General features: G+C 43.3%; 1 protein-coding gene across 1 annotated transcript in view; it reads left to right on the top strand.

Annotated features, from left to right (window-relative positions):
• The window catches only part of LOC124556155, a 232,562-nt gene that overhangs the window by 81,991 nt on the left and 127,802 nt on the right, over positions 1 to 22,769 (top strand). The window contains exon 4 of the mRNA XM_047130166.1: positions 15,830 to 15,865. Within this exon, the coding sequence (XP_046986122.1) occupies positions 15,830 to 15,865 (36 nt within the window). The remainder of the gene's footprint in view (positions 1 to 15,829; positions 15,866 to 22,769) is intronic.

The raw sequence follows: 22,769 nt of genomic DNA, 5'->3' as shown, positions 1-22,769 counted from the left end.
TAGTTCAGTCTTCCGGAGTCAGTTCAGAGGTAGTGCGTAAGCTATAAGTTTAGTTCTAGTTTACGTTCAGTGAAAGTAGTTAACCGGATTTAAAATTCTAGGAGGTGGAAGGATGGCAGGCGGCGGGCTGTGGGTTGCTGTCGATACATATACAATGGATGGTCCTCGTCTCGCTTCCCGCGCCCGGGTTCCCGGGTTCGATTCCCGGCGGGGTCAGGGATTTTCTCTGCCTCGTGATCACTGGGTGTTGTGTGATGTCTTTAGGTTAGTTAGGTTTAAGTAGTCCTAAGTTCTAGGCGACTGATGAGCATAGATGTTAAGTCCCATAGTGCTCAGAGCCATTTGAACCATTTTTCTTTTTATGGTCCTTGATGCCATTGGTCCGGGTGCGTTGGCCCCTGACCAGGCGCTCACGGCGGCCGCTATTGCGGCGTCGCGATAAGTAGTGCTGCACGGAAGGCGGTGGTGAGGTAGATCTCGGCTACGTCACGTTCCGAGCCACGGAGCGCAGGAGACCCATGTTGAACCCACGCCAAGAGCTGGGCGGACCGGAGGCGCTCGACTTGTCCTCTCTGCTGGTCAGAGGGGGTGGGGGTGGGGGAGGTGCGGCTCGCTGGACAGGGACTCAGGCAACACGCAGGGGTTCGGGGCCTGGTAGCGGCAGAAGCAGTTGCGTCATCTCCTTGGGGCAAAGCATCACGGACCTCGCCAGCTGACGAATCACGAATGACGGCGGTATCAGGTTTTAATGTGATGCTGCCTGCTGATCACGTGACTGTGGCGTCATTAGTGCGTCATGGCGACGCCTCTTTTCCTGACCATACTTGGTGAGGTGTTGGTGTCGTCCCAAAGGTGGCAGGGTGTCGTAATTGGCAGTAGGTTACTTCCAGCAACCTTTCTGGGCTGTCTGGGCGCGCGGTCTCATGCAACCAGTTACTCAGCAGAGCAGCGGTCGGCACCACGTGTCCCCAGTTCTGCGGCCAGCGGCTTCGTCTGCTCCGTCTTCTGTTCCGTCTTGGTTTTTTACACAATTACGTGATAGAATCTCCGACATTTCCACGGATAAATGACTGATTTGCCGTGGCAACAAGAGGTCCAATGGAAGTGATTCACTGAGTGTCTTTTCTCCTATGAATGCTCGCAGTTCCAATTTTAATCAAAGTACATTCGTTCGTGTCTTCTTCTGTTCCTCTCCGCAACATTAGGTCTCAACGCAAAATCATAGTGCGTGCAAATGAAGTTGAATAACTGAGTACTCGGCATTGCCCAGGACTGTACGGTACTTATTCCAATTCTCGTCTCCACTCTCTCAATTCATCTCCTCGCTTTCCCTCTCTTCATCCATCTCTTCTTCTTTCCTTTCTCTTGCCATCTCATCCTCACCTTCTCTACGGCTCTCTCCTTATATTTACTTTCTCCGTCCATTTCGTCACTCACCTCTCTCATGATAATGCTCCTCCAGCCCCTGTCCGTCCACCTCCTCTTCTTCGCACTCTCTGTCCACTTCCTCCACCCCACTACTCTCTTTCCGTCTCCTCCTGCCATTCTCTCTGTCAACCTGCTCCTCCCTCTCTCTCTGTTCATCTGGTCCTCCCCCTTTCTCTGCCTATATATTTCTCCCCCCCTCCTCTGGCCAGGTACTATTTCCTCATCTGTCCATCTCCTCCTCCTCTCTCTGTCCATTTGATCCTCCCACTTCTCCCCCTCTCACTTCTCCTCCTCCGCCATCTCTCTGTCTGTCTCTTCCTCCCTCTCCCTCTATCCATCTCATTGTCCTCCTTCCCCTATCGATCTCCTCCACCCCGTCACTCAGTTCATCTCCTCCTGTTCCCTTTCTGTGTCCATTTCCTCCCCCTCCTCTCTCTGACTATCTCCTTCTCCCTGCTCTCTAAGTCCATCTCTCCACCCCTCTCTCTGTCCGTCACTTCCACTTTCTTTCTCTGTTAAGCTCCTTCCACCCCTTCTCTGTCCATCTTCTCCTTCCGAGTTTCTGTATGAACATTTCCTCTTCTACTCTCCTCTTGAACATCACCCTACGCTAATAGGAGGTTGCTGGTTCCTGTACCTAACTATTTCTTCCCAGATCGTATGTAATATGTGACCAAATGTGGTTGAAGTCGATTCAGGGCTTTAGGAAGAGCTTTTCCCACGTACCTACACCTCACATATATTTAACATATTTCACACCGCTTTGAACGCATGTTTCAGCTGTACCTCTAGCGCATTTCGCCGTGCAGTTCCTTTTTCATGTATGCCAGTGTTTACGACGTCGTATCTCGTGAACATTGTAGCATACAGTTATATACTTTTGCATGTACATTCAGTGGAATGAATGAACCATGTCCGCAAAATGTGTTGCGAGTAGAGTTGGTTGTGAAGAAGTAATGAATTACAAGGTCATCTGTTGCGACAGTTTTACTGCCTGAACACCGAAAACAGAGTAAGCGATGAACTTTCTTTCCTCTCACGATTTGGTGAGGGTTTCACCGAGAAAAAGTCTCATGAAGGTTTGAAATTACGCGTAAACTTGGGTGCAAGTCACTAAATGCTCTCATTCGCCAATACTGGATGTTGAGTATATTCTGACTACTTGCGCGTCACGAGCTACGCTTCTTTTTAACCCTAAAACCCACTCCTTTGAGATATAGATGGTTTTTACCCCCAATAGTGGTTCTTTCCAGACAGTAAGTGATATGTGTACCAAATTTGGTTAAAGTCGATCCAGTGGTTTAAGGCGAGATGTGGAACATAGATAGTACTTTTACATATTTACATCCACTGTTATAATATGTACGGATTATCTGACATTAGTCTTCACCAGTATTCTTTTGAATAATGAGGTACGACCACAATGGATTCTTTGTTTGGAGATTTGAGTTGAGGATAGCTCGAAGCCTATAAAGCTAAAGCTGCAACTGCTGACAAATCATCCAGGACATGTAAATAAACCACCAAATTTTTCTAGATTCATGAGCAACAAGTAAAATGAAATGTCAGATTCTTCAAAAACAAGTACCATTTTCTAAGAAAGTCTTAAGAGCTTCCATACTTAGTTGCAAAATCGGAATTACCACAAATTATTGGTGAAGAATTACTTCTTCCCGCAGTCGTCAAGACGTGTGAAATCATGCATGGAGAAAGTTTTGGCGCTGTTCTTGAAGTCGATTCTACTCTCACATGTTACCGTGGCTCGTGCTACTGATGCAGTAGCCACTGATTTAAAAAATCAATTGCTACCACGTCTTCATGACAGCCCAAAATTCGCCCTACAACTTGAGGCCAGTACTGATATCGGAAATCTTTCCTAGCTTTTTGTGTTTGAAAGCTACTGTTATAAAAATAAAATGCGCAAGGCCTTTTCTGTTTTGCAAAGCTCTGGAAGAGAGGGCTGGAGACGATGATGTTTTCTTCCTTTTGAATTCCATTTTTATTGACAACAATTTGTCATGGATAAATTGTGTTGGTTTATGTACCAATAGGGCGATAGAATTTATTGGAACTAAAAACGATTCATGTGTTGTTTCTCCTTCTGTAAAATTCACACATTGTGTGGTACACAGGGAGGCATTAGCTTCTAAAATGTACAACCGGAAGTCAGTAAAGTTCTCAGCGATGCTGTCATTGTAGTAAATTTCTTGAAAGCACGAGATTTGAACTGTAGGCTATTTTCCATTCCATGCTTTCCACTGAGATACGTTGGTTGTTCGAGGTAAGATACTTCGTCGCGTTGTGAAGCTGGAGGATGACCGTCTCTTTCCCTATTGAATAGCAGTCCTACACTCAAGGCTATGTTTCTGGATGAAAGTTGGCTTCTAATAATGTGCAACTTAGCCGACGTTTTTTACACAACTTGGACTTTGGAAAACCCAGATTGAGAAGGATGACTGCAAGATGTTTTCTTCTGTGAATGTTTTCGTGAAGGAAAATGAGCTGGATGTAGATAAAATTAGTAGAACTGGCGTAGTACATCTCGAAAATCTTCTTCAACAAATGTAGGATAAATGTCCAGAACCTTCGTTTTAGTATGACTAGGTCCACAGTCCCATCCTATACGTTTGCAAGACCTATTGTAGACAGTAGAGTACGAGGAGCTAGCAGAACTTCTAAGTGAATTTAAATCGAAGCCCCTGAAAATTTTTGTGTGCAGACTGGGAATGAATTTCCAAATTTACCAAGAAGGCAACTTACTTGTGGGAGCCAACATTTTCCACAATGGGATTAATCAACACGAAAAATCGGTCTCCGCAGCATCTTGAGAGTGATCTGCGAGTTGCGGTTTCAAAGACCCAACCAGGTCCGCTTAAGGAGCTGCGCGGACAGCCCGGTGGAGTGCTACCGAAGGAGCCTGCGTTCGACTCCCGGATGGGTCGGAGATTTTCTCCGCTTTCGGACTGTGCGTTGTATTATCCTTACGTCAGCATCGTCATAATTGCCATTCCACTATTGTGGTGGCTGTATGGGAACGTCCCGAAAGGCAGTAAAAAAATCCAGCGTGCAATTTTCGTATTGTTTATTTTACTATTTTGATGATCAGTGTGAATATATATTTTTTTAAATGAACTTTTAAATGTTGACTTTTGAGCTACTATAATTTGTATATCGCAATGTTCCAGCTATTAAAACATTAGAAATGAATTAAAAGCAATCTAAATATAAATAGTTAAACTGTAAGAAACAAATCAATTGTTTTTTAAAAAATATGTCGTGAAATCCACATATTTTCTGGGATCCAGTAACCACACACGCTGCCGTGGTTGTTTGTAAACTAATTGTAATTGTTAACTTTTCCGCCTTTGAATAATAATACGGTAATTTAAAAAAAAATAACTGTAATGTGCTCGGAAGACATTGTCTAATTATATTCAGGATTACTGTAGTTCTAACAGATAGCTCCAATAAACAGATAAAAGTAAATACATATTGTAGGCCGGTTCTGTGCGAAGTATGAGAAGTATGGAGAAAGGAAAGAAAATTGATGGGGGAAGGCACAATAATGTATGTTTCAGGAGTGTGGCACAACGGAAAACGTTTGGGAACACCTGGTCTAGAGGGCTTATCTAGTAGCACATACTCACTGAATTATACTAACTAGTTCTCAACCGTTGAAATGAATTCAGAAGATTCTTACCAACTATCAACGAACTGGGAGATAAAAAAAGTCGAAAACAAATATTTTATGACCACACAGTAGTCTGCTTATGAATGATCCCTGTACATGTATTCAGTTTCTATACACACTTTTCTTAGTACCTGAAAGTAATGCACTGTGCGCAGCACCCATGACGCTACTTCTTCATCCTTAACAGGTTGTGAGAGGACTGTGATAATGCATTCTAGTAATCATTAAGCGTAAAATGTTCTTGGTAATAGATAATACTTGACTACACTTAGCGAGGAAAAGTGAGTTTGCGTTCCATTGCAAGAATAACCAACAGTGCTGCCCCTAAGATCGGGGATGATAACGAATGTCCCACGCCTTGTACTACTATATTTAATGCACTTACTTTAGGGTCGTATCGTGATTAGTCATTACACTTCAGTGCCTTCGGAATAGTTGTTATTAGAGGTGCAGAACAAAACACATGTCCCATACTTAGCTTACCGTGTTGTGAGGATGTCAGTGCCGATTCTGGACAGTATGCTTACACATACCACATGGCCATCCGAACCCATCTCATTTTTGGTGACCTATTTCAGTTTTCTTAACTCTTTGTTCTTTCTGAGACACTAGTGAATATGCAGCCGGCAGTAGAATCTCGTACACTCACCACCATTCATTAAGTGTATGAGTACATCTAATGGTGAGATGTTACATAGAAGTACAGGGATGGGAAAATAATATGAGAATACCACGAGAAATAGATGCTTAGACATAAATACAGATGCTAGCCGAAGCCTGCCAGTTGCTCTTTTGTGTTTGACCACGAACGACACCCGTGCAATATCCTCAATTCGTTGCAAGCGTCAATCATGGTCAGAACACTGTTCTGTGTAATGGTGACTGCATTATGCTGGAACCAAATGAGTTCGAACGTGGTCAAATTTTTGGTGCTAATATGTTGGGTGGACCCGTAACCAAGGTAGCTGAAGTGTTTGGTGTTTCAAGCGGCACCGTATCCGACATTTATATCGCATACGGGGAAAGCGAAAGAACACAATCCACAAAGTCACATCGCAGACGAAAGTGTGTGTCGAGTGATCGTGACGGGAGGTCATTGAAGAGAATTACGAAGAAAATTTAGGTGAAAATAACTGCAAAAGGCACTGCAGAACTGATTGCCGCAATCGGTAACCAATTAGCACGAAACAATACGAACAGATCTCCATAAGAAGGAAAATGCAGGGCAGGCCAGAATTCCAAAAGCACTCATCAGTGATGCATATGCCCATAACAAGTAAACGTGGCGCCGTAGTCATAAAACGTGGACTATGGAGCAGTGGAAGAATGTAATTTGGTGGAATGAGTCGTGTCTCTTGCAGTTTCCAACTTTTGGCCGGGTTTACATCGTAAGAGTGAAACTTAACGGAATCTCTGTCGTGATTTGGGCAGCCATATTGCAGTACTTCCATATGTCCCATGGTTACACTTCAATACATTACTGCCAAGGATTGTATGACATCTCTGGCTGATCAGGTTCATCCCATGGTTTAACGTTTGTTCCCCAATTTTGATGTTCCAAGACGACAGGGTCTCTGTTAGTACAACTCGCATCGTCCCGTACCGGTTTTGTGAGTTCAATGCTGACGTGTCTCATCTTCCCTGGTCACCACAGTCGTCATATTTCAATATTATTGAACCTTTGTGGACTACTTCGGAGAGAAGAGTGAATTATCGCAATGCACCGCCATCATCGTTACCTGAACTTGCCTCTGTCTCGCAGGAAGTATGGTACAAGATGGCCTTGAAACCCGTACAGAGCCTATATTTATCGATTTCGAGACGACTCTAAACTGTTTTGAATGTCACCGTTTGACCTACACCGTATTAGACATGGTTGTGAGCTGTTTGCTGTTTCCGTATTTTTGTCCAGCCTCGACAGGTAGTGCATGTTCTGGTGCGTAGTATGAAGTTTATTTCTCAGTGAAATCAACCAGGGAAAGTTTTATAACATTTCGATAGACTGTGCGGAATGTTGGCTATCAGCTTCTTATCGTCTGTATATTTAGTCACGTATGTATCTGCCATTCACGTACAGGCGTATAGTATTCTGATGATAGCTTCTAATTCAAGGCTCTCTACATGTTGAGTGTGTATGTAGTGCTCTAATGTGATAACGTTGCTAGGGTCGTACCATACAGTGCAGTGTGGCAAATCAGAATTTCACAGAAAGTGGGGAATCACTGATGAATTTCCTTTTTTTTCTGGACGCCAGGCTTGATCGTCATTAATATAACCAAACGTCACCTTTTCGTTCAAATAAGACTTCTAGTCAGGGATATGGGGAATAATACATCTGAATAACTAAGAGGTGAAGAGGGATAGTAATATGAAACATATAGTAAAGCAAGGAGTATTATAAAATACATAAAAGGTGTTGAATGTCGCCGGCCGGGGTGGCCGAGTGGTTCTAGGCGCCACAGTCTGGAACAACGCGACCGCTACAGTCGCAGATTCGAATCCTGCCTCGGGCATGGATGTGTGTGGTGTCCTTAGGTTAGTTATGTTTAAGTAGTTCTAAGTTCTAGGGGACTGATGATCTCAGAAGTTAAGTCCCATAGTGCTCAGAGCCATTTGAACCATTTGTTGCATGTCAGGGCGCTTTGACATCGCTGATACGGCAGAATGAAGGCGTTTGTGGGACGCTATGGGCTCTGTGGCGAGTTAGCTTGGTAGTTTGATCCCAACTATATCTTGTATCGGCTGCCAACAGCGGATAATTTCCGAGCAGCGGGCGGCGACGTGCAGCGGCGCGGGTGGTGGGTTTCTGTCTCACTTCTATCTGGGCGATCGATCGGCGCTTGGTGAATGGCCGACGGCTGTCGGCAGCTGAACGCTTTCGTCCTTGTGAGAGACTAAAGTACATGAAGACCGTTATCTGTCGGCAGGTGCTACTTGGCCGGGATTCCTTGCCACTCATTTAGCCGGCTGGTAGGCTTACAATTAATTGAGGCAGTTATTAACTCGTATTTTGACATCAAGATGGAACTTGAGTTGAGGGTCGGAATGTCGTCTCTGAAGTAAAGGAACTGGAATTAGCGTATGGTGGAATGTAGTGGAGTTAAGAATGGAGCAGATTTGCAGAAGTGTCGCCAAAGGAACCGGAACTGAACTGAATGAGAGTGGTCATAAGAATGACTAGTTAGCAGCAGAGTCAGGACTCGAGTTACCTCTGAACAGAGACTGCAATAGCAGCATCAGATTCAGAGTTGAGTTACTTGCATTAGAAACGAAAACGACGTGGAATTCTCGTGGAAATAGATAGAAGTCCAACTTAGACTGGAATCATCATGGAATTTGATCAACATAAAGTGCAAGTGAAGACCAGGTCTTGGCTGTGGGGTACTGACTGTGGTGTACTACGGGGGTGTGTCCTAACTGTGACATGTTTCGAGATTGTCACGGTACGGAGTTATCTAACACTCCATTGCCCGACATTCTTGGTCCACATTAACTCCCTCTTGTGCTTCCACTGCGCCCAACTTTCATAATCTCAGCTTATTGGCTGGCGTCGTATCGGTGCCTGCCGGTATATGGTGCCTCCTGTTTATTCGTCACAGTGTGCCAAACTTTGGCTGGGCTATCTCAAAAGCCCTTTAAAGTCAGTTACTTGTGGCCAGCTGTTGTGGACTTGCCCAGTCATGTGTCTCGTAAATGTTCTCACGGTCTTGAATTCCCTGCGGAGTTCCCCTTCGGCGCCAGAATGACGACTCACAGCGTATCTCTGTGAGGCTATCACACTGGCGTGGCCTAAAGGGGGCGCAGGGTGGTTGCACACCTGCGTGAGAGTAGCGTGCCCGTTATGTTTTTCAGCGAGGCGTTAGCTTTGCGAAAGAATATGTTTTTCTAGCACAGAAATTCTTTAACTGCCCAGAGGTTCAGTGATCACAAACGTGTGCGCCTTAGCCTCATTCTTGAGCCGTACTAAGCTGTCGTAACCAACCTTTTGCTGAGAAGTCTCTCCAGTGGGAAACAGTATGCTGAATGCAATTCCACCGTATCCATCAACTTATCTCTTTTGTATTTAAAGCTTGTGCACCTCACCCACATATACTGCAGTATTTTTAGACAAGGAAACTGAGTCACTGGCACACTCCAGTGACTTCTGCACTGAAATGTGTCGTGAAATACATCGCTGTATAGGAAGCTGAGGATGCCCAGTGAATGAGTGAGTATTTGTAGGTGTACATTTCGTAATTACTCGACAGCATAAGCCTCCTAGAGCTCACATAGTATTAGCAGCAGGATTAAAAGCACACAAATCAATTTTTCTAAGTGAAGGATCCCTTACATAAGAAGGTACGCATTAAAATTTGCTATGTGTTTTACATGACTAAAAGAAGTCTTTTAAAATATGAGAAAAGTGCATTCTACCATATAGTTGTTGACAGCGCTGTCGTATAGCACCATTTGTTCTCCTTGACTTACCGGCGTGGCAAAAAAAAAAAAGGAAAAAAGCACTTTTCCGTTGGTACAGAGGCGTATGGGCTTTCGTTCTTGGATACACTGTTAATTAATGCAAGTTTCTGAGTAGATTTATTCAGCTTTAAAGTAAAATACAGACGGAATTAATCGCTTTCTAAATGCTCTGCCACTTTGCCAACGGCCCCGATTAAAACCTATATGATGATAAAATGGAATAAATTCAGTTAGAAAAATGCAAGAGTCAGTGATAAATGGAAGTAAACTTGGAGTGAAAGAGGATACACGCCGGAGGAATTACCAACGAAGATCACTATGGATCACACTCACTTGGGTCGGTGGAAGTGGCTACGAGCTAAGCGACAAAGTGGCCTGCAAAACTCACCTATCTTTTACTGCACGAGTTCGTCCCACTCTGTGCTCCTTCTGGTTGCACATCTATTTAATTTGAGGTAACTCATGGAGAAGTGAAGACGTTGGTTAGCCCCATAAAGAAGTAGACTAGTCTAGTAAAAACAGATTCTATTTTGTTCTCCAATTATGTTGGTATACTAAAGTTTCACATATAGCTCAAAGTAACTTCTGATCAACACCAGTCTGCACGGGAGCCATCAGTTAAGAGTAATCGTCTTCCCAACGCATCCTCTGAGAATTCGCAAAACCCATGGAGAATTAAACACAAAGGTGAGAGTTAAATACTCACTTCTCACAGTAGCGAGAAAAGACGCAGGGGAGTGGCGAAGGTGCATTAATTATTGTCTAACCACATCTCAGCCTGGAAGAAATGTTACCATACAATTTAAACATTTGTTCATAATATCTAAAGTAACTTCCTACATGATTTGACATATTTTACTTACCAAACATAAGGGAACTTCTACCACAGCTTACTTCACCTCTGAGATCAGACGGACACTGGTTACATAAATCGGCTGTCGGTCGATCTCCGTCACGATCTGCTGTGAACAAGGGGCTGATACTACTTTAAATTAACTTTCTAACGTCCGTGATGTCATATACATCAGTTTTTTAGATAACACAAACTGAACAATTTCACTTGCCCAGTATGTGACGAATGCTTATTCCTTATCGAATCTATCATTATAAAAATTTTATTACGTCCACTTATCTTCCAAATATTACAATTCTTTACGCACTGTGTTGTATGGTGCCGGCTTCGGGGACATGGACGCTTCCATCTGTCTCAACCAAACTGTTTTCCCTTCACACAGACTATAGCTCCCTTGTTCGTCTCTGAATTTTACAATTCCGCTGCTTCGCTGCCTTTAAAAGTGAATGTGATCCAAACCATTGGCTGATTGTGATGCGGACTGCAGTTTTCACCTCACAATTTCAGCTGCACAATGTCGGACACAAAATTCAATTTTTATTAATCTTAAGCTGTCACAAAAATTACATTCTGGAATAAAATAGCGCTGCCACATTGCAGTCTGATAGCACGATAACCGCCCATATTTTTTAACAGCGTTCAAGTGAGACCTTACTGCATCACTCGTAAGGGAAGGTACGCTCAGAGGGAGTTTGTTGTAACGTTCTTCTGTTATCACTAGAGACCGGATTATATGCATCTTAAAAACTTTAAAATATGCATGCAAATATGCGTGAAAAATGTTTAAGAAGTGCATGGAAAGTGTCAAAATACGCAAGATCAAATAATAATAATAATAATAATAATAAAAAGCAAGGCAGTTACTGCGTACATATCATCTCAGAGTATAACCTATGCATATCAATTACTAGGAAGAGCACCGGCCACGCGAAAAATCGGTGCATTTAGAACGCTAATATAATGTTCTGAATACTTTCTGGTAGAGGTTAGGAAGGGTGCATTTTTGGGATAATTTTCTAAAAACTGGCAAAATGGGGACGCAAACCGTGTTTCAAGAATTGTTCCTTCTATTGTTGTCGGTAACAAGCGGATACGATGTGAAGGAGTCGCAGCGAAACAATCAATATGTACAGGACCATCTTCGAGATATATCGTACATAGAGGAGCACGATCAAAAACTCCGTAATATTTTATTTGAAAAACAACAAAGAATGATGAATTTTTTTGAACAGCATTAACTTTCAATTAATACTATTGGACCAAAGCACTATTTACAATTTATTTTACATTTCTCTACTATTGTAAACATAAACGACCAAGTACTAGCAGAAAAGGACCGTTCTAAATCAGCTGAGGTAACTGGGCAGTATTTGAATTTGGGTGCTATGTTGGCACTTACTGTTTTTGGTAAGAGTTCACCGTTCCATTAATAAAACTATCAAATTGGCACCGGGGATTATTGTTTAAAATGTTTTCGAACTTTTCTTTAAGGTTTCTTGGGAATACCTCTGGCAATGAGGAATTCACTAGAATAATTTTATTTATTAACTGAATAAATTCATTCAACGCCAAACCTTGAGTTTCAAGCTTTTCAATATTTGCAGGTATATGTGAAAAATGAGTGCTAATCACAGCGATGTCTTTTTTAATACAGGAATCATTAAAAGCTTCCTTGCACTGGCAAACTGCTACAGCCTCTGCACTATCGATGACGTTTACTACCCCTCCAATGGCCTCGAAATGTTCATTGTAAAACAACACAGCTTCGACCCACGTACCCCACCGAGTTACCACTGGTTCGGGAGGTAAAGGCACATTTGGTAGTTTTTCTTTGTAGGTCTTGATGCGAGCAAGAGCCTTTAGAAACATTTCCTTTGTGGATGAAATCAGTTTATTTACATTCAAAAACGTGGGACGTACCGCTTCAGCAAGGCGCTGTACTCGATGAGCAAAGCACGTCACATGAATAAAATAGGGATAAAATACTCGGACATCTTTTGCTGCTTTGATCATACAGGAAGCACCACCTGGAATAAACACAAACACCTTTCATTTGCAAAAGATATTGGAAATATTTTTCTAATACCCATATTCACAGATCTGGCGATCGTAGAATGATATCCTTTTTAAATTTCTGTGCAGGCCGTTAAATAGGAAGAAGAAGGCTCTTCTTTTAAAGTACCAACAATTAAATTTGCACCGAGCGGGGTGGCGCAGTGGTTAGACACTGGACTCGCATTCGGGAGGACGATGGTTCAATCCCGCGTCCGGCCATCCTGATTTAGGTTTTCCGTGATTTCCCTAAATCACTCCAGGCAAATGCTGGGATGGTTCCTCTGAAAGGGCACGGCCGACTTCCTTCCCAATCCTTCCCTAATCCGATGAGACCGATGACCACACTGTCTGGTCTCCTTCCCCAAACCAACCAACCAATTAAATTTGCAATGTAACGGCCGCAAGTGTCTGCAGTTTCGTCAACTGAAATCCATATAATGCTGTCCTTGAGTTCATTGCGTATTTCTTCCAGAACATTTACGTAAATTGTCGGTATGTAATTTTTATGCAATGTTGATTCATCTGGTATATTTTGATTTAAGCAATTTTTTCGCAGGACGTCTTTGAGGATAGGGTTTGTAAGTTTGTGAAGAGAAATATTGCTTGCAATGAATGTTTCACATAGATCCGTGTTAAACAGACTTTTTTGGTTACCTTTGGACAAATCGCTGCTACTGCAACTTGCTGTTGTCAGAAGTTGTTGTCGTGGTCCTTTCTTCTGCATTCCAGCGATAATAACACTTAGTTTCACATGCTGGTCTTCTTGAAACTTTGTTGTTGTTGCACGCAACGTTTTTCTCACAAACTCGACAAAATCAAACAATACCGTCATACGTAAATGTTCTAGGATGGTCATCTATCCACCAAACGATGTTTCTTTTTTTCGGGCGGCATGGCGCACAACACGTTACACACTACACGTCGTAAACACGTTCAACTGTGTACAAGTAAATGGAAAGCTAAACTGAAACAATGGACGTGCGACCAAACACTTGCGTAGTTTAATTTAATTGTTGCAGACGTGCACTGTATGACAGCCGAGGGGATTAACACGAGGCGCGGGCGCGGGAGCATTTACTCTGTCTATCCGTTCCTGTTCCTCTCCTGTAATGATTTCACTAGGCACTGGCATCTCGGTTAGCGACTGCACGCAGTTCTAGGTCGCGGGCAGTCTGTGAGACATCAAAACTAGATCGAGCTAGAGACCGCCCGTCTAAATTTTTAAAATATTCTAAACATAGAGCGAAAATAGGCATCGTCACTAGTCTTTAGTTAAAATATGCAATAACCGGTGAAAAGGAGCCAAATAAGGAAATGCATATAATCTGGTCTCTAGTTATTACCATGAAAATATTAATTTGTATGCTCGGAATGATATTCCACATTTAAATGTATAAAAAATAGACGAGCTGTCAAGGGATTCAGCCGGCCGCGGTGGTCTAGCGGTTCTAGGCGCTCAGTCCGGAACCGTGCGACTGCTACGGTCGCAGGTTCGAATCCTGACTCGGGCATGGATGTGTGTGATGTCCTTATGTTCGTTTAGTTTAAGTAGTTCTAAGTTCTAGGGGACTGATGACCACAGATGTTAAGTCCCATAGTGCTCCGAGCCATTTGAACCATTTGAAGGGATTCAGTATTATAGCTCTCATAACATTGGGAAACACACAGGAAATCAACATTTAAGTCTGAATACATATTCAACTAAGCTCTACGTAACGTCCATTGCTCCACATGGTAGTGTGTCGTATCTGTTCCATTTAAAAAAAGTCTGTCCTCGTGTACTGCAACAGTGTCATACAGGATTGCGGGCGGAGGTTGTTGGATTTAGCGTACAGTTACTGTCAACATATCATTCGCTATAAACCTGACATGGCGGTTTGTGACTGTGGTGAGGATAAAGATTAAGATCTAGAGGATACTAGCATTCTTGTACAATTGGTTTGCATGCAGAGATACAGAACGCTTATCACAGCTATGGCTACTGTAATGATTTTATCATTATCTCACCGCTGTCGCTCAAAGTTCACCAAGGTCTGTGTCGTGATTTTTGGGAATGCAGTAGCTGGTTTGAATAAAAGATTTAGAGTGAAGGCAACTGATTGAAATAATATTGCGAGCTACTGGAAGTGGAGTACGAAGATGCTGGAAGTTCATTCGTCGGCACATCAAGTTGCAAACTGCACGCCAAGTGTCATTGACAGCATTCGTAAATGGTTCCATAATATGCAAGCCATTAATTTTTCTATCATGAAAATCTCTCATACTTTCCAGCAGGATGACAGTGTTCGTACACTAAACTCATGATCTTCCGCCGAACGGATGCGTAGTCGTACAAAAATACATACGCAGATGATTATAGCTTCATGTATTGCGACTATAAAACAAAACATTTAGTAATTTTTCTTGGCGTGGTACTTTATATTCATGTCCTATATACTACACAAAAGAGTACGTTAGTGGTGAGAAACTGAGTAAAGTTGTGAGTAAACTAGAAACTGTCAAAAACATTGTTATTAGGATTTCATCATGTGAGGTATCGAGTAATGATACATTTGCAAAGAAACTGTAAACATACAGAATTAAATGAGCTTTTAAATTAGCCGATTAGCCGTATTTAGGGTATAATTTAACGTCTCCTGGAGTGCAAGAGTTCATTATATGAAAGAGAGGCAGTGAAATACGTAAAAACATGTTGAGAAAACTTGTATTTTCCCCAAGCAAAAATGATGAAACGAGTTTGACTAAGCTGCTCCCATTTTCAAGGACTTACCGACGTTTTAAATCAGATTGAGAAATCCCACACAAATATTAATGTGGTGCAACATAGTTTAAATTTGAATTTACTTGCGCCGCCTTTTTAAAATTAGCAGAATCGATTTTTAACTGAAGTACTGATTTTCTAACTGGAGATTTAGCTCTTTCTGACAATTTGGATTCATAACTAAGCATAAATCGGCTGGTTCTGTAATCTTTAATTTTTTCCTGTTATGTTTACAGAAATTGATATTGGTGGGGGAGGAGGGAGACGAGGGTGGATGGGGGACGTGCTTTGCGGGGAGAGAGGGGCGGGGTGAGTACAGCGAGTGTAGAAGTGACATAAACAGTGACGGCAGTTGGAACAATTGCCTCAGGACTAGTACTACTTTTGCGTGCATGAATGTCTGCTAGTTTTTCGTACTCACTTAACTGTACTAATGTGCTCATAGTAATAATGTATAGATTCTCAATTTAAAATTAGTTGCAAGCAAGATGGAGATTCAACTTTTATCCAGTCTGCTTCGATCTCAGTATGTTATGGACATATTATCGACACCTTTCTAATAATAATTTTCCTTCAATTTCAGGCCGTCGACGAGTTCACTTGCCAAGACCATCCGGTGGTAAGTAACCGTGGTATCACTTTTATGTTTTTTATGTCAAATTGGGTATGGTGTGCATGTACTTTGTGATGTTTGGTTTTTAACAGTTCTGATCTTGTTTTATCTTAATGATGAATTATGATTCTACAGTAAATAACTCAGTTCGTTCTTCGTGTAATGGTCGTGATCCCTAGCTATAGTTATGATGACTTCTGCAGTGTGAACAGTTCGACGACTCCTACTTCTTACTCACATAAGATGCGTGAGAGAGACTGTATGTATTGTTCTGAAAGTTAGTCATAGGTCAGTTGCGATTTATTTAGTGCATTTCATTTTAAATTCACTTAGGTGCAGTCAGGCCAAAGCATTACTAGCTTACACTCGAGCGGGTATAATTTATCCATTTCACTGGTTGTTGAGCTCAGTGGCTGTGACTTATATTATGTTAAAAAATACAGCAATCAACCAATTGTTATGTATTTTTACGTATGTCAGTTCGCGTTTCGGACTTTCATCTATCATTAGTTGGCGTAATACATATTTGATCTTCAAAAATACTGCGCCGTTTTTTGAGCAGCGTAGAAGTGGAAGAGTGTTTGTAAAACATCTGTAAAAACGGAGGTGGGAGGAAAAGCAAACCGAGTAGAAAGTAACTACACCTAATCAGCAATATATCGTAAAGTTACGACTCGCGAAATGGAGTACCAGCACAGGTTAGCAGCAGCATCTAATTTCTTGTCGATGTATTAACGGCTTACTGAAGATTCAGATACGTATTACGCCAACTGAACGTAGGTGAAAGCCGGAAACGGGTGTTGGCGTCAATAAAAATATATAAAAAAGTGTCTGCTATTTCAATGCGAATGGTGAAGTTTCAGCACATCTTCCAGATGATTAAGTTATAAAATTAAAGACTGTTTATCACCTTTCAAAGCATCTTGCAGGCTCTTATGGGAAATACAGAACTCCAAAACTGTGAAAAACCATGCTGCGTCTCATTACGTGATAAAACATATAACGAATCATATGTGAGTGTCCTGTGAGGAACATTTCTCATAGAGTTAAACAGAAGTTTAAAAATAAATAAAGATTTAAATCGCGAAATAAAATTGACAATCACTTCAAAGAGAAACAGTTTGACCGCGATACGGTAGCTGGAGGCAGCTGAAACTGCTGATAGCAACAGGTTAGTTCTTGTCCAGTGTGTTAACGTCAGTTGTCGTTGTCTCATGGGCTTCTCGTGATTTGTAAATCGAGTTTCGGGAAGTAAGGGCGTTGGTCATCGGTGGTAACGTGAAGTTCTGAGTACGTACACTGATCAAAGGTATTCGAATACCCCAAGGTAATGCTGCAGTTAAAGTGGAGCGGCGCTGAATGACCAGAACAGTGTAGCGCTGCGACCAGAGCAGAGCAGCGCTGGTGAAACAAACAAGTGTTGCTCAGTGCGGGTGCTTATAGTGGCCCTGCAAGCAGAGCGGCGCAAAGCGAATCAAACATGTTCGTTTCTGAGAGAGGCGACCAGAGCGGTAGTGGCACTGGCTGCGGCCGGGCAGCGCCGGCAGTATTCGGCTGTCGCTGTGGGTAGCAGCGTCAGTACTGTTGCTAGCGCTTGTGTTTCTTTTGTTGTACTGCTGACAAAATGCTATCAGAGGAATTTTTGATAGCAGCTGGTTCTGTAGTTGGCATCCTTCATTGTTGTTTGAACCACCCAAACAGCTATCATCACAACTGATTCATTTTAGACAAGTTGTAGGATAACGTGGCAGCAGAAAAAAATGTGTGTGAAATCTTATGGTACTTAACTGCTAAGGTCATTAGCCCCCAAGCTTATACACTACTTATCCTAAATTATCCTAAGGACTGACACACGTGCACACATGCTCGAGGGAGGACTCGAACCTCTGCCGGGACCAGCCGCACAGTCCATGACTGCAACACCACAAACCGCTCGGCTAATCCCGAGCGGCGTGGCAGCAGAATTACAGACTATAAGTACATTATGCGTTTAGGTAATCTTGTATCGACCGAGCGAGGTGGCGCAGTGGTTAGCATACTGGACTCGCATTCGGGAGGACGACGGTTCAATCCCGCGTTCGGCCATCCTGATTTAGGTTTTCCGTGATTTCCCTAAATCGCTCCAGGCAAATGCCGGGATGGTTCCTCTGAAAGGGCACGGCCGACTTCCTTCCTAGTCCTTCCCTAATCCGATGAGACCGATGACCTCGCTGTTTGGTCTCTTCCCCCCAAAAAACCAACCAATCTTGTATCTCATTTCATTGTCTTAAAATGAGAGACGATAATAAAACTGAAGTAGCATAACTGAGTGCACATGCAAATCGTGTTTTATTTTGTGAGAAAGAGCTTTCAAAACTGTCTCATTTGGACGCCTTCATTTGAGGCTCTCTTAAAGTTTCGCCCTCTATGACAAATGTCTTGCGTAGAACGCTCTATGTCTGCTGTGTGTTGCTCACAGGCACTCAGAGATCCTTGTAGTTCAATGACAGTGTTGTGAAGGAGATGTGCATTTCAAAATATTGTCAGCAAATTCCGGTGAAGTATGTTTTGGGTTCCAAAATATGCTCCACTTAACCGCACATTACTCCAAAAACACGTTCTATTAATCGTCATGCTCTGGAAAAGCTTTTGTTGAAATATTCATTCCACGCATTTAAAACACATTGACCATAATATCTGATAAAATGCCTCAACGATGGGTATGCCTAATCTCCAATGAATATAAAAAGCGACACAGCATATGTATTTGGTAGTAGAGAGAGTGTCGGTGTATTAAGCTGCCCTTCTTGCATCAAGCAAAATACACTAGAAGAATAAAATCTAGCACCTTCCCTTTCCTTCCCAAATTCTCCGACATCCATTACAATGAACTAACCCTGAGGATCTGCAACTGCTTGTAGTACGATTGAATGAAAATCTTTATAAGTATAAAAGATTGTCCCAGAATTTTCTGGGCGTTTTAGACGAACGTGTTTCCTGTCAGCATCACCAGCTGCAGTTGGAAAGTTCTGTATGTTATAAAAATCATGCATAGTATCTAAAAAAAGACACTCGCATGTGGCGCGGCTAGCCAACGGCCTTTCCGCAATGGTAAACACCGGTTCCCGTCAGATCACCGAAGTTAAGCGCTGTCGGGTTTGGAAGAGCATCCGGTCTGCCAAACCCTGTTGGCCCGCGGAGTGCACTCAGCCCTTGCGAGGCAAACTGAGGAGCTACTTCATTGAGAAGTAGCGGAACCAGTCTCGAAAACAGACATACATCAGGGAGAACGGTGTGCTGACCACATGCCCCTCCATATCCGCATCCAGTGATGTCTGTGGGCTGAGGATGACACAGCGGCCGGTCGGTAGCGTTGGACCTTCGTTGTCAGTTCGGACGGAGTTACGTGGAGTGGCTGGAAGCAATCCCACAGCATTTTTGTAGTTGATTCCACAATACTTGCAGCGGTTGTGAATCTTATGGTGAATGTCAGAGCCATGTCTCGAAAACTTCATCCGGTTTCTAGGAACATGTAACAATTCTCGTTTTATCAGATATCGATGGCCCTTAAAAATGACGTTATTTCAGTGGAAAAATCTGTAGTAGCTTGAATATCGGTTAGATAAGGAAGTTTCGACTATTAATCATATGGCAAAATATTCTTCGCTTTGTGTACTGTCTTTTTCAATACTCTTGTTTCGATATCTCAAAAGTTTGAGTTTTGAGGAATGTTACAAGTACCTCATTCTGACTTCTACACTGGCTCTCGAATTCGGGGCGAAGTGCTTTACATACGATCAGTTTTCTCGCGATTGGCGAAAGTGATATTTTTCTAAATTTAAAGAACAATTCTGTATGTTAGCTACATTTCATTGGCAGAAGCATATGACCTGACGTACACCAAACACAAATTCATAGCGACCCCTATTTTTCAATGCAAACTCCACGAAATTCTTGCTGTAGGTTACTTAATTTTTAAGTATCGGAATAACTATTAACGAAATGATAGGCAGTTCATCATGAACCTGACGAATAAAGCTATGAGATACTCGAGAATCTAATTTTTTATGCAGAAATTTCTTTAAAATTGTTTGAGAAAGATTACAGATCGGTCGGCATGCGTGGCTGCAGTCCAGGCAGTCAAGCTAGCCTGCGAACTATTGCGCCGCTCTCTCCTCGACTATACGCAGGCATGAAGCAGCGCTGCAGCAGCTGCCCGACGCACAGCTATGTTCTGCGCTGTTGCACCGCTGCACTACAATCCGGGACGAATGCGAAATTGACTACTAAATGTCACGAGATGAAGGCCCGCCAGTATAGACGGAGGTAAGCCGGCCGCAGTGACCGAGCGGTTCTAGGCGCTTCAGTCTGGAACCGCGCGACCGCTACGGTCGCAGGTTCGAGTCCTGCCTCGGGCATGGATGTGTGTGATGTCCTTAGGTTAGTTAGGTTTAAGTAGTTCTAAGTTCTAGGGGATTGATGACCTCAGATGTTAAGTCCCATAGTGCTCAGAGCCATTTGAACCATAGACGGAGGTGGGGAGTAATGTGTTGTCAGTGCAGAAGCAGTAACAGCAGAATGGATTGGTCAGGAGAATTCAGTTCCTTCGAACATAAAATACTCATTAGAGCTCACCTGAGTAATAAATCAGAGATATTTCAACCACTCTAAATGTAATGGGTCGTTGCCATGGGAAAGTGTGGGCGAGAGGTTTCCTGCTTGAGATGGGTGGAGGTGCTGACGACGTAGGGAACCAATTTGTTGTCAATACTCTTTGTTTACGATCATACATGATCGTAGATCTGTGCATCTGCAGCAGGCAGGCAGTATACGGTGGGCGGCGACGAACCAGACGGCAGCCAGGGCTAAGCAGGGGAGCCTAGTAGGACCACGGAGGATGAGCAAGTAACTGCCGTCTGGTAAGCGGCGGCCGTTGTTGTGCGGTCCGGAACTGACGGCTAGGCCTTAATCGTGGAGACCCTGGGCAGATGCAGTCAGATAGCGGACGCTGCTTCAGGACATTGAGACGGGAAACGTAGCAGCGTCATAAATACGGTGAGGACTGAAACTTCCTGGCAGATTAAAACTGTGTGCCGGACCGAGACTCGAACTCGGGACCCTTACCTTTCGCGGGCAAGTGCTCTACTGGCAGAAGTAAAGCTGTGAGGACGGGGGCGTGAGTCGTGCTCGGGTAGCTCAGTTGGTAGAGCACTTGCCCGCGAAAGGCAAAGGTCCCGAGTTCGAGTCTCGGTCCGGCACACAGTTTTAATCGGCACACTCCTCTGCAGAGTGAAAATCTCATTCTGGACAGTGAGGACTGGTGCGGGCTGTACGTCACAGTAGGGCCCTGGGGTGCCGATGACGACACTTTGGTGTTTATATACTACGGCCCAGCTCCGAGTCTGCGGAAGAACCGTGTTTCCGTGTAGCTAGGAACCTTCTGCAGCGGAGGCCCATGACCGGGGTCCAGCTATTGTAAGTGTGGCACTCAGTCAAACTGCCAAAGCTTCCTGAATGCCGATCGATACCCAGGTCGTTGGCACGCGAGCGCAGAGGTACGAAAGGGGCGGCATCTGCTGAACTGCAGCAACAGCGATGCCCAGTGGGTAGACGGTTGTTTCCACCTGGTTACAGTTCTGGTCTGCTTTCCATGCTGCTGGAATTCCAAACCGCAGCATTTACCCCATCCCTATATTATTCCGCCCATCCTCGTAAGGATCTGGCTGCAACAGAGAAACTGATTTTTCCATAACCGTTTCAACACTTTACATTCTTCTGCACAGAGTCGGAGTAACATACATTTTCCATAACATTTCTCCATGGTTTGTCTTTCTTCCGCCGTTGACTGTAGGTATTTAATAATTATTTATTTCACTTCACTATTGCAGTTTAGGTCTTCGGGTCATTATCAAGTGGTGCAGAAAAAGATTTTGCTAAGCCTTTTCATGATAACTTGTATCCACGTCGGAAGATCTTGGAAGTGTGACATTTGCTGAAGCAAATTTTTTTGTAATACCATTTGATAATGGCCGATAGGCCTAAATTGCAATACTGAAATGAAGTAAATAATGTCTTTCAAAAAAATTCAACGTGGCTGTGAACCCCGACGATGAGAAATTAATATTACATTACGTACACTGTATATCCCTTCTCACGCTCAATGACGCAGCTTCTAAGTTCACGTTTTTCACAACATCACTCACTGTGGTTGAGTCACTTCTTCACTGGTGCTGACATGACTTCTATGGACCCGCAGATTGAAGGAAGTTAAGGGTGGGATTTGGGCGACTCTACAGATGAGGTGGCGGTACCCAGTTCTTATTGTTATCAGAATTACGTAGGCAGCTATGTGCTCAGAATTACGTAGGCAGATGATGTGCTAGTTCGTATGGTAATTAGTCGTTGGCTGTTTTCAGTCCGTTATTTCTTCACGTGGTCGAGAACGTGTTCCATCGTCACATCCCTTTTCGTGCTGCTCTCATCAGGTTCTACGAAGCAAGAAGTGGCGGGTCTAGAGTGCCATTTAAGCAGGTCAGGTTTTCTTCCTTGGCCAAGATTCCGAAGAGTAGGTCTGGCAGGTAGATGAACGAGTAACTGTTGATTAAGGGTGATGATTCAAGTGATGATGGCAGGTGACCAGTAAGCAATTCCCGAGATGTCGCATTGTGTGCCATTTGTAAGCAGTCCCTATCCCTCCAGTTCTATTCGCTGTGAGCCGCAGGTACAAATGATAAGTACCGGTTTTCTTGCTGAGAATAGCCAGGCTGACCCTATCTTTTGAAAGAATTCGGTTTAGATTGTAATAACGTCCCTGGAGCACTCGGTCGCTGGCTTCTCGAAGCGAAACCATGTGTACTCGCATGACTCAGGGACTGTGTGTATTCTACTTGTGGGCAAACAATGACATGCCCGCACTGCAGTAATTTTGCGA

Source organism: Schistocerca americana, chromosome X, assembly GCF_021461395.2.
Source record: "Schistocerca americana isolate TAMUIC-IGC-003095 chromosome X, iqSchAmer2.1, whole genome shotgun sequence".
NCBI lineage: Eukaryota > Metazoa > Arthropoda > Insecta > Orthoptera > Acrididae > Schistocerca > Schistocerca americana.
The sequence above is the reverse complement of the archived record's forward strand: the minus strand, read 5'-3'. Positions and strand labels throughout refer to the sequence as shown.